The sequence below is a fragment of the Schistocerca serialis genome, chromosome 2 (assembly GCF_023864345.2).
Source record: "Schistocerca serialis cubense isolate TAMUIC-IGC-003099 chromosome 2, iqSchSeri2.2, whole genome shotgun sequence".
In the NCBI taxonomy this organism is placed as follows: domain Eukaryota; kingdom Metazoa; phylum Arthropoda; class Insecta; order Orthoptera; family Acrididae; genus Schistocerca; species Schistocerca serialis.
In genome coordinates, this window is record NC_064639.1 from 853,359,049 (window position 1) to 853,372,511 (window position 13,463).

General features: G+C 38.8%; 1 protein-coding gene across 2 annotated transcripts in view; it reads right to left on the reverse strand.

The window, feature by feature from the left end:
• Positions 1 to 4,333: 4,333 nt before the first annotated feature.
• Positions 4,334 to 13,463, reverse strand: part of LOC126458147 (transcription factor E2F6-like) — a 62,782-nt gene continuing 53,652 nt past the window's right edge. For both annotated transcript variants that reach the window (XM_050095001.1, XM_050095002.1), the window contains exon 9: positions 4,334 to 5,943. In XM_050095001.1, coding sequence (XP_049950958.1) covers positions 5,798 to 5,943 — 146 coding nt within the window. In that variant the 3' untranslated portion in view covers positions 4,334 to 5,797. The remainder of the gene's footprint in view (positions 5,944 to 13,463) is intronic.

Consider the following 13,463-nt stretch of genomic DNA (forward strand, 5'->3'; position numbering starts at 1 on the left):
TGCAGGTCGTGGTTGAAGTTTCACACGTGGCTGAACACTTCCCGTTTCCGGCAAACGGTCCGGACACTTGGATGATTTCGTCCAGGATACCGAGCAGCATACATAGCACATGCCCGTTGGGCATTTTGATCACAATAGCCATACATCAACAGGATAGTGACCTTTTCTGCAATTGGTAAATGGTCAATTTTAACATGAGTACTGTATCACGAAGCAAATACCGTCCGCATTGGTGGAATATTACGTGATACCACGTACTTATGTGTTTGTGATTATTACAGCACCATCTATCACAAAAGCGAAAAAAGTGGCCCAACTAAAACATTCATATTTCTTTATGTACTACACGAATATGTAATAAAAATGGGGGTTCCTATTTAAAAAAAACCAGTTGATATTCGTTTGACCTATGGCAGCACCATTTAGCGGGCCAACCACAGCGCCATCTGGTTTCCCCCTTCAAGCTAGACGAGTTTCGTCCTTTGTAGTTTTTTCGTTTGATGCTTATTTCCTGAGATATTTGGCCCAGTCACCATCACCATCAACGGACCACCCTTGACTTCAAATGTCAAGAACATTTAAAGATGTTTCCTCTACACAAATAGAGTGTGATTCAGCTGCTCCTAACACCGTCATCCTAAGCGACACAATGTTATAGCTGACCTTCATAAACCATACATAACATTTTCATATTCCATCACTCGTTACACGCGAACTGTTAGTCCCACAGAAAAAATAAGCACTATCTTTTCTTAGGAAATTTAATGTAGTTGCATTTTGTACCGAGATACATTTTTGCTGGTGGCCACAGTTTGGGTTAGTAAAAAAAAAACATACCAAAGTGACCTTCAGTTGACATTGCAGTGGTTACATTTGCTCAACAAATGCAAACTAATATGAAAATTAATGCTAAATGTTCTCTGTACAACCCAATACGCACACTAGATACTGAAGAATGACACTGGGTGGAGTGACATACAGCACATTGTTTCTTGCAACTATGGCTCACCCCGCGTCCCACTATTGTAATAACAACAAAGGAACAATTTGGAAGGAAAACTTGCAGAAAGAAATTATAGGATAGAGTACGCTGGAAAAATATCACAAAGCAGCCTGTTATATTCAGTAAGAAGAAAACTAGTGAACAAGAAATGTCAGAAGACAATGTAAATTGAAAGTTCCAATAAAGACCAAAGAATAATCAGCCGATATATTAGTAAAAATTTGCAGAATGTAGCTCCGGCAAACTTTTCAAAAGCACCTGATATTCTGACAGGTAGCCTCTGCCAGCAAGAGAGGAACTGCAACCTAATCTGCAGGTGCTCTGCAATATAAACTGACAGCAAGCAAAGCTTTCCACATCCTAACTCCATCCACCAAAAAATCCACTTTATGATGGAGATACAGAAATATACTGTCTTTACTCAGTGTGAGTCAGGAGGTAGCATGATAGGACATTGCGGTATGCTGGTTTGTACCTCAATGAGCGTTTACACCATCTTGCCCATCGTGAAGGGATACTTCGTGTATTACCGTATTTACTCGAATCTAAGCCGCACCTGACAAATGAGACTCGAAATCAAGGAAAAAATATTTTCGCGAATCTAAGCCGCACCTGAAATTTGAGACTCAAAATTCAAGGGGGGAGAAAAATTATAGGCCACATCTCCAAATCGAAACAAAGTTGGTCCATTGTAATATGAGAGACAATTTAGGTCGAATGAATGACGATACAGCTACAGTAGTTTGGTTCGAGTCGTAAGTTAGCAGTTAAGCTTTACCAGGTAGCCATTGCTATGCGTCAGTATTTATATGGGTACCCTTCCTTTTCCTCGTGCTTCGTCTGGTTTGAATTGATAGCCTATTTTTCTTTGATCTGATAAGTGCAGTTTTCTTTGTTAAAGGTGTTTACGTCACTCTAAGCTGAAAATGCGTTACTGTACTGTGTCATGCATTGTTTGTCGCCGCTCTCGGCATGGCTTGCTTTTGTGCGCGCTACCGCCGCCCCCCTTTTTTTTCTTAAAAAAAGAATCGTCTCATTAGCGAAACAATGGCAAGAAACTGCTATTTGTTGTTACTTACACTGCTGCTTTCTTTGATAATGATCAACAAGAACCAAATAATAGACTGTGTATGATAGAAGATGTTCTGAATGAGAGTTTAGCGAAAATTTTTCTCCGTTTGAAAATCTTTGCAGGCGCCTCTTCAGTACATTACATTCTACACAGAAATTAGTGTCATCTTAGATTTAAAAATCTAGTCAATTGCCGTGCTTCATTTCTGACTGTATCACTATTAAGCATAAGAATAATACGAATATAAACATGACATGATATGTATATTCTTCCGTGTTTGCTGTTGTCTCACTCTAGTTTCGTAGTTTATTAGGCAGACCGGATTTAAATGAGATAGCAGCAAACATGAAACAATACATGGCAAAATGTTTATATGCATATTATTCTTAGGGTGACAAGAATACTGCATGTGATTCACAATTTATAAAAGTTCCTATTATAGCTACCATCTTTTCTCACAAATAGGAAAAAATTCAGAACGTAGAGTTGGCCATATTGACAAACATCCCAAACAGTCTTGCCAGTCGGATTTTCGTAGTACATTGAAAATAGCTCGTCTTCCACTTTTTTTTTTAATTTATTTACTGACGCAGAGGTTTTGGCGCCAGTATTTATCTTTGTGTCTACAAAGCATGCCTGTGTAGCGCTGCATATATTCGACGGCAGAAGTAAGTTGTGGCGGCACCCACTAACTTTTTTCAGAATTTCCGCTGGCTTTGCACTCGATTCTAAGCCGCAGGTGGTTTTTTGGATTACAAAAACCGGAAAAAAAGTGCGGTTTAGATTCGAGTAAATACGGTAATGCACAGTGTCCAAGCAATCAGACTAAACAACTGCCTGTTTAACTGACTCACTGAAAGTGTACTTTTCGCCAGATCAGGTATAACGAGCAACAGACAGTAACTGATTTGGAAATCAGGATGGTGGTGGAACCACCATCGCACTGCCTGCGAAAGGCGATTTGTGTCTACAAAAGGCAGGTGTGTCAGTTCCCTTCCAACTGCAGTTTCGTATACATCAATAATACTATCTCGACCACTGTGTGGAAAATAAGTGTTACACAAGCTTACAGTAATAGTGGGACACTGCCTTGATACTAGCCCTCACATATTATAGGCTGCTGCTCAAAATGACTGGGAGTTGACAAGTTCATCCACCTGCATTCCTGTGAGCTATAAAAATGTGTTTTTAAAGGAATGAGTACTGAGGTGCATTAGCCCTATTTCTTGAAGTGATATCCAATTTCTCAAATGAAATGATATCAAGAAAATTTAATGTTGCTTCCACTGTGAAATGAACAATATGGGTGCAGTAAGAACAACCACAACTGCATGTGGAACAGTAGCAGTATTTTTTCTTCCAATATTTCAGCTGTAAACAATTGTGCCATCTTCAAAGCTGTTCAATGTCAAATTGAAACCACTTGACACAATGATAGACTGTGGAATATTCTATCTGCCAGAAAAAACTTCAAGATACACAGTAATAGAACAGTTAACAACATTAGGCAGATTGTACCTTTGTCAATTAATATTAAAATCACAAGTGTTACTTACAATATCATCAACAGGTTGAGACATATCACACACATTTGAGTAGAAGATAGTTGGCACCTGCGGATGGAGGCAACATGGCATTGCCAGTGATGGGATTTGACCTGAAGGCAGTGGTGTGTGGGGGTGTGCAGGGGGGCAGCAGTGGGAGTCCCTGAGAATTCTAGCTGTGGAGGAGAAGACTGTCATCAGAAGTTTCTGATAAATTAATGGTGAGTTAGGTGGAGGGGGGGCACAAAACACAGCACCATGAACTTTGATGACTCAACAGTTGGTTTTTGACAACCAAGACATAGGAGGTCTGGTTTTGGAGAACAAGGAGGTGGAGTCATCTTTTGAAGGTCTCAGCAGGAAATTCAGATACTGAGAGAATATTTATAAATATGACAATAATTTAAAGATGATTTATTTAATGAACAATGGATTTGCATTGTGTAATATTTCATAATGTCTAACCCAAATTCACTGCTCTCAGAGGTTCAGACAAGGAGAAATAGTATCACCATCTCATATCCTTTAAATACTGAATTGTGGTTAACGGATGAAGATTGAAAAGGTATGGTTTCTGATCCTCATACCAATCTACAAGCAGACACTCTTATCAACAAAATGTTTATGTAGTGGACATAATGGCACTCTGTCACCTCAATACACACATACCTGTATCACTCAATGAGACACTTCCAAATAAAAGACACACGTAAATAGAAATATAAGTTCTTTTATTTTCAAAAGTAAAAGATCTTTTTGTATAAGAATATTATTGGATATTATATCACGAACAATAGAAAATAAAATCACACTATAACAAACATATATAATAGTTCAAATCACACAAATAAGTGCAACATCATGTGGGCTGAATCTTCCAGATAAACTTGAGGTAATTACAAAATACAATGAAATGTGCAACATGATAGGACCACGGAGAAGGAATGCTGATAAAAGGTAAATGACAGGGGGAAAAATAAAAAAAGTTACATACAAAACACAGCCTATTATTAGCTGATGTACAGTGCAGTTTGTTAAGCTATAATACAGGATGCACACTCATAAATAACATAAAAAATATTTCATTCCAGGTCAACTACAATCATGGCATTTAAAAAGACATTTGGTGCAACACAATGGATACATTTTGCACAGCCTAGATGACAGAGAACAACTGTCAATAAATTGTTCTGATCGATTCACCTTCCACAGTAACACACTTTTTTTGCATCATAACATCAAATAAAGAACCTCCAATTCATTATGTACTTGGAGTATTTCATTTCAACTGGAACAGCAAAGTTCATAGTGAAAAACAAATAATTAAGAATAGTCAAATTTATAGTAGTAGTAGTATTTACTGTACTTGATCCACTTCCCGATATTAAAAATGATGCTTTAACTTTATATAGAAGACTCATGAGATAGATTTGAATTTTTCTGTGCAAAATAAATTAACTATGCTTATAAATTAAACCTAAATATTTAGTATTACGGTACATAATTTACAAAACGTATTATAATTTATCCCTGACCACAAAGGTTACTCACTGTTTTTTTCTTTAAAAAATAATGGCACAGGTAAGATTAAAAGTTACATTATTAACACTGCAATTGTGTAAAAAATAAATGTTTCAATGCTAACATTTCTCCCATCAGAACAGCACACATGTAATGTTCCAGAAAAAACATTCAACAATAAGCACAACAACCTCATGTCACATAAATAACAGTACTTTCTGTGAGACTGATATTGTTATCCACAAATCCACAACACTGATGCACAGATTACCCTTTAGAGGGCCAAGGAAATAATAATAATAAAAAATTGCAGTAATTTTACAATGAAGTTCATTGCAATAAAGGGAAATTATGGAGTAATCTCCTTTCTTTTGTACACTGGTAAAATTAAGAATTTCTTTGGTGTTTCCCAGATTAAACAATCACTTCTTTATGAAAGATCTCTCCTTTTAACTGCTAGAAATGGGCAAGACTGGTCGTGCAAAAATAGTGTTTCAGCATGCCAGTGCAACGTTACAGTTACATGATTTGTTACATCTACAGCACTTTGAATATAGTATGATTCACAGAATGCATTAGACAATACAATTTATGTACAGGAATGATACCCATATATGTAAGTAACACAGCATCTCACAAGAAAGGGCACTTCTGGTTTTAAGAAAAATCAAAGAGATCCATAAGGCCCTCATCCACATCCAAACTGAAGTTATAGTCTGCATCAGACAGTGGAGGCTCCAGCGACAGGAAAGGCTCGCAATATGACGAAAATCCCATGTCCAGCATGGTATCTGGTTCTGCAGCTGAGAAAATTATGACATCAGATCACAAAAGCATACCAATCTTGCAACTAAATATTAATTGTCTCTACTACTCCAGTAATTTTATTTCACTGTCATCTGAATGTTAGATTTAACATACATACGTACCCATACATGCAAGCATTACAAGCTTTAACAAAAGACAAGATGCCATGCAGCAGAAAGTAAATGAGCTCCCAAAGCAAGCAGTTGTGTCAGTAACACGGCAGTCTAAGCAATCCCGAACTCAGCTGAATCCCATGGTGCTACGGTAACAATATACGTAGCATACACAGGCTCCAACTAAGCTCAGGGCACAGAGCAAAGCAAATGGCACCACATGTGTCTATTTATATTTTTCATTAATAGACACAGGCCCTTCTCAGTAGGCACCTTAAAATATCACAAATGCATAACTGTTACAGGACAACACAATAAACAAGTGCATTAACATGCTTCTAAAATCTTTTGCTGGTTTAGTATATTTTATTATTTGGGAGAATAATGCACTTCCATTAGCTCCTCCAGAAACCAGTTAACTATAATGTAAATTTTCAGATATGACATAAGGAATAGGTTCAAAAAATTTGGCAAACTAAGGAAATATTGTGTTAATTATAGCAGTGGTATGCAAGAACAGTGTTTTTTTTTTCTCATGATTCCTGTTTAAATTTCTTGACCATCTGTAAGTCCCCCTTGCCCTAGAATCACTTATGAAACCTTTGTCTTCGTCAATGTCACCTTGGTAAGGGCCTGAACGATGGAAAAGTAATCCAATAACAAAAATGTTGTCAAAAGTATTTTCTGTGGTTTTCTAAGAGAGAGACTGACCATTCTCCTAAAATTCTCTCAACATACCTAAATCTTCCATTTACCTTCACCAATCTTGAATAGAGGTTTGCATCTTTTCATATTTCTGATGAGTGCACCTACATACTGAAATAATTCAATAAGCTCTTACATCAAGAGTGATTTTTTATTTATCAACATTTTGTTATGTTTATCCCCTTTAATGAGATCTAACTTCATTAAATGAAATGGAAACACCCTCAGTCCATCATCATCACCACTACCACCACCACCACGTGAATATCTCGAGTGCTGGCTATTCTACATCCTGTGTTAAAAGAGGGATCTGTTTTCCAATAAAATAGTGTTTCCCAAATTTTGCTATTTAAAGAGAGAAGGCACTACTTCTTGACAATTATCATGTTTGAATACAGAATATGCTTCAGGATGCCACAAATAATAGATGTTAGGGATGAGGAGGAAATCAGTGTTTAACATCCCTTTGATAACAAAGTCATTAGAGACTGAGCACAAGCTTGGATTAGGGAAGGACGGGGAAGAAAATGGGCCGTGCCCTTTGAAAGGAACCACCCCGCATTTACCATAAGTGACTGGGGGGGGGGGGGGGGGGGGGGTGGATCTGGATGGCCGGACGTGGATTTGAACCATAGTCGCCCTGAATGTGAGTCCAGTATGCTAACCACTGCACCACCATGCTCGGTTCAATGTTAGGGATACAAGACATTTGTACAAGTCTGTCTATGTCAGTTATTTGAGTCTACAAAAGTTCAGTCACGTAAGTTTCCATACTTCAATTAAAATTATCTGATAGCTGACACTTCACACATTGGAGCTGGTTTCCTCCAATCAGAGAACACACACTTTCATGCCCGAACCGCTCACTGTTGCCGAACTGCCGTAACAATTGATCAGTTCACTTCCAATTCCTTGTCTGGCATCTTTTCTTGATGTGTTTGGATCCAAATCCTGGGTCTGCCCATTTCATTCCATCACACTTAACCCCCCCCCCCCCCCCCCCAAAAAAGATGCTAACAACACACATTTCATGCACGGCCCTAACCAAACACTATTGGATACTTCTGTACAAGACGAGATTCAAAACCACTTCAGAAATCAGGTTACGTTAGGTAAACTTCACACAACACTGCAAAAAGGCTAATTTTTAAAGGCTACAACTCATTTCGATTAGGCCACCAGAGACATAAATGTACATAGGATACTACAGTGTGATGTCATATCACAGTGGATAGTGTACAAATCTGACATGTAAAAGGTCATAGGTTTGAGTCCTGTCAAATGCAACAAATTTTTTTTTATTTCTAAACCTAATCAAAAGATTTTGATTACTATTTTCATTCAATTAACCGGTTTAAATGTAATTTTTTTTATTTGCTCTTATTTTTCTTGCTATTATTTTTTTTCTTTTGTTTGGAATCTATCGCCTATAATCTGCAACCAAATCCCAATGAGGACTGCTTATCAGTTGGTAACTTGGCTGCTGGTGTAACTATTATTTCTTTTATCCACTATTAACACTCCATTACGAGGAGCAATCTACCTTTTTGACAGACAATCTACATGCTGAAAATTTCCCTATTTGTTAGATTCACTCAACCATCAACTCCTAATGTTATGCTAGGGTATCTAATTTTTTTGAGCGTAAACACTTCAACAATCAATTATTGCATGGGGTGGGATGGAGGGGTTGGGGAAGGGGTCCGAAAGAATGTGTTTAGTTGCATTACACACACTGGCCAGTTTTTGTGTTTATGTGTCTCTTTGAACATGACACTTGTCAATATCTTTGTTAAGCCTCTAATGTGATTTAACATATCTGGACTGAAAATGATGCGATCTGAGACACCATGACAATCGAACCTGAGGTAATGATAGTATGGGGCTTGAGTTGGCAACCTTTTTCCCCCACTCCTTTATAGGAACTACCATCAAGGTTTGTATTGGAGGTAGTGATAACTGAAACATTATATTTCCTTAGTGTATTAAGATTTCACATTCTCAAAGATTTCCCCTTTTTTATTCTTTAATTTTACCCCAATGTTAATTTTTATCAAGTTGTAAACTCAATTTAAATCTCTACTTGGACAGTGTCTCACAGGGTTTCACCAGATTACTACAAATGTTGGCAATAGGGTTTACCCTAGCCTTTTTGAAGTAATCATCTTATTTGGTTAATTTTGAAAGGGGGTGAGAAAAGAAAGGGGGTGTCTGCTACAGTTGTTCAAAATAGAAATTAAGTTTCTGTTATTTCTTTCCTCGGGCTAGTTTTTGTGAAGAATTATGCCTCCATTCCTTACCATACTATACTGCATTTGCCCGCCCATGTATAAGATGTTGTTATTCCTCAATTTTATATTAATATACAATCTTTATTTCTCCATTTATAATTTGCAAATTGGGCATGGTAACTAGTACAATCACAATTGGTGTTTGCTCTTCCTACAAAATTAAACTGCTCTTACAGCACATAAAGCTTTAAGCTAATAGTACCAATTTGAATCTGTGTTCCAACATTCACTAATATTATCGCTCAATCACAAGAGGTTGTTCTAAAACTCTATCAGCTATTTTTTAATTTTAAAAGTAGTTGGCAGAGTATTATTTACTCCTGATAACATAAATCTATGGGTGACAAAGCACAGACTCCTATTAAGATTTATTAGATTCACTGAGAATGAATTTCAGAATTTAAGATTACTGATATGACTTGACCACAGTACAGCATATAAACACAAAATATGGCTCTTTACCACACGCAAGCATGACAGTTATAAAACTAATGTAAAGGTAACTTTGAACAATATTTTGTACCAACCATACTTAAATCAAAATCAGCCCCAAACAAACAAATTTTATATACCAACAACATCCAATCTCTTATTGCTTGGCATGGCATAGAAGATAAAAAGGGCCTTGGCATTTGTTTCTTGACTAAGTATTTTTACCTTCCATACACTCAAAATAGGGCATGACCAACACTTTCATTAACCCAACTCTTTTTTTATTAGCTGTACCACCCTCTGAGTTCCCATTGTCTTTTTTAACACCTTCGTAAGTATTGTCTCTATATTAGACCTTGTTTCCCTTTCTGATTTCATATTTAAGAGGTTTTTCTTAGTATGTTGTCAGTATTGGCACCTCTATTTTTTTTCATCTTTTCTGTTTTAAGAACAAAACTATGATATCAATCACACTGATTCATCTCTTCCAAAGGCTTTTTAAGGAATTTTAACAATGTGCATTACAGATCACAACACAAATAAAACATTTATTACACAATTTCTTTGAAATATAGACTGTCCTAAATCTAAGAAGAAAGTTATGAGCAAAACACCGATGTTAAGATTTTTCTACAAACCATGTAAATAATTAAAAGTTTGCAGGCTGGAAAGAGGTATGTACAAAATTCCAATGATAGGTTTTGATCTCGTAGTAACTAGAACTCTGTCTGTGATGTGGTTATGAAGGACAGCACAAAGTCACAGGCAGAGATCTGGCACTACCACATCAGTACAGTAGTTTTCCTCCAGAAAGTGCAGTTAGTGATTATAGTAGGCCATTATTTTAATCCAACATTTGAACACAGTTTCAACAGAGCTTAAATTTGATATATCCATTAACAGTTAGGCACTTGCCTATCAACAAGCAACAATTACTCAATAAATTTTTATTTTCAAGTTTACAATATTTTTCTCAAAAACTGGCTGTATAAAGCAGTACGCACACAAATATAACAATGGACACAGGAGTAGGAAGGAAAGAAGGCTGGCAACAGAACGAAAAGCAATGTCATGCAAACCAAGGACTATGGATGTTTAGTGCATTGAGAAAGAACTCAGCTTGGAAAACAAAGCAGTATAGAGAGTAATATCAGATGATGAGGAAGAACTACAATGGGAGAGAGAACATATGTTCACACAAAGTAACAATCCGGCATATCATTTACGATGTCAAAATTCGAAGAACCACCTACATTTAAGAGCTTTACAGCAGCAGCTGCCAAGAGACATTCAATGTCAAATGTTTATCATATGAATGCAATAAGTTGGAAATAGAATTATTTCTCCACAGAAACAAAAATTTCGAACTTTAAGAATATAATTTTTTTCATGTCCTGCAAAAAAAATGTGTCCTTAATAGAATTTTACAGTCAAAAGTCATTTCTTTGAATTTAGGTAATTAACTCTACTATTATTAAAAAACAAATGGGATGCACAAAAAAAAAAAAAAAAAAAAAAAAAAACAAAACATCCTGCATCATTAACACAATTTTGCCTTCTATAATAAATGTTGATTCAAGTGTACAAGTAACTACACTCCTGGAAATGGAAAAAAGAACACATTGACACCGGTGTGTCAGACCCACCATACTTGCTCCGGACACTGCGAGAGGGCTGTACAAGCAATGATCACACGCACGGCACAGTGGACACACCAGGAACCGCGGTGTTGGCCGTCGAATGGCGCTAGCTGCGCAGCATTTGTGCACCGCCGCCGTCAGTGTCAGCCAGTTTGCCGTGGCATACGGAGCCCCATCGCAGTCTTTAACACTGGTAGCATGCCGCGACAGCGTGGACGTGAACCGTATGTGCAGTTGACGGACTTTGAGCGAGGGCGTATAGTGGGCATGCGGGAGGCCGGGTGGACGTACCGCCGAATTGCTCAACACGTGGGGCGTGAGGTCTCCACAGTACATCGATGTTGTCGCCAGTGGTCGGCGGAAGGTGCACGTGCCCGTCGACCTGGGACCGGACCGCAGCGACGCACGGATGCACGCCAAGACCGTAGGATCCTACGCAGTGCCGTAGGGGACCGCACCGCCACTTCCCAGCAAATTAGGGACACTGTTGCTCCTGGGGTACCGGCGAGGACCATTCGCAACCGTCTCCATGAAGCTGGGCTACGGTCCCGCACACCGTTAGGCCGTCTTCCGCTCACGCCCCAACATCGTGCAGCCCGCCTCCAGTGGTGTCGCGACAGGCGTAAATGGAGGGACGAATGGAGACGTGTCGTCTTCAGCGATGAGAGTCGCTTCTGCCTTGGTGCCAATGATGGTCGTATGCGTGTTTGGCGCCGTGCAGGTGAGCGCCACAATCAGGACTGCATACGACCGAGGCACACAGGGCCAACACCCGGCATCATGGTGTGGGGAGCGATCTCCTACACTGGCCGTACACCACTGGTGATCGTCGAGGGGACACTGAATAGTGCACGGTACATCCAAACCGTCATCGAACCCATCGTTCTACCATTCCTAGACCGGCAAGGGAACTTGCTGTTCCAACAGGACACTGCACGTCCGCATGTATCCCGTGCCACCCAACGTGCTCTAGAAGGTGTAAGTCAACTACCCTGGCCAGCAAGATCTCTGGATCTGTCCCCCATTGAGCATGTTTGGGACTGGATGAAGCGTCGTCTCACGCGGTCTGCACGTCCAGCACGAACGCTGGTCCAACTGAGGCGCCAGGTGGAAATGGCATGGCAAGCCGTTCCACAGGACTACATCCAGCATCTCTACGATCGTCTCCATGGGAGAATAGCAGCCTGCATTGCTGCGAAAGGTGGATATACACTGTACTAGTGCCGACATTGTGCATGCTCTGTTGCCTGTGTCTATGTGCCTGTGGTTCTGTCAGTGTGATCATGTGATGTATCTGACCCCAGGAATGTGTCAATAAAGTTTCCCCTTCCTGGGACAATGAATTCACGGTGTTCTTATTTCAATTTCCAGGAGTGTATATATTACCTCACTGTTTTCTTTCAATGAGCAGTCAGAAAGAAGTGGTTATTATTGGGAGATGACAAAGTTAACATCAGCATTCAGCACACTTAAAAAGAATGTGCAGATTTAACTATCCTGAAATAAATATGGCAATGCTGTGTATTTCTTATCTGCATTGATATGAACGATACACATAAGCCCAGGGATACATACCAATCTCATTCAATGTATTGTAAACTTAAAGCAGTTCTATGAAGAAAAGTGCACTTAGAGAAGTAACAGCTTTCTTCCTCCAGCTCAACCGTAGTACAGGAAAAAGAAAGAGGAAAACTGCAGTTCTTCAAATGTGTGATATAATTTGCCACAACTACAGTCACCTGCATAAAAATATTTTCCTACAGAAAGACATTGCAACCAACAGTATAAGTGGGACAGCACCAGTAGCAAAATTACAGATTTTAAGATTATGTCCCTGAGAGCAAAAAGGAGGTCACCTTATAGCAGAGCAAACAGCAGTTTTATAACATTAACATTTAGAAAACCAATACTGAGAGTCACTCAAAACAGACCCTGTGCCGACTTACACTGTTTACAATGAGTAGGACCTGAAAATGTAGCAGCTATTTTTGGAGGAATTTGGATGTATTTTCTGGGTGGCCTCTGCAACCAGAGACAGGGGTCGTGTGAGTGAATTGCATTTGCATTAATATGAACACGTACGTGTGTGTGTGTGTGTGTGTGTGTGTGTGTGTGTGTGTAAAAGGCCTTTTAGCTGGAAGATTACTTGTTTAGCAACCTTTTATTGTGCCTCTCTGCTACTTAACATCTCCACTACACGGGGAGTAGCAGCCTGTCCTTTTCATAATATTGTCTGTGTGTAAATATGAGAAGTACAAATTTAAAAGGTTGTCATCATGCTATGGACTGAAGATTATGCATTAATGCTTTGAAATAATTTTCTGGTGATGGGGAA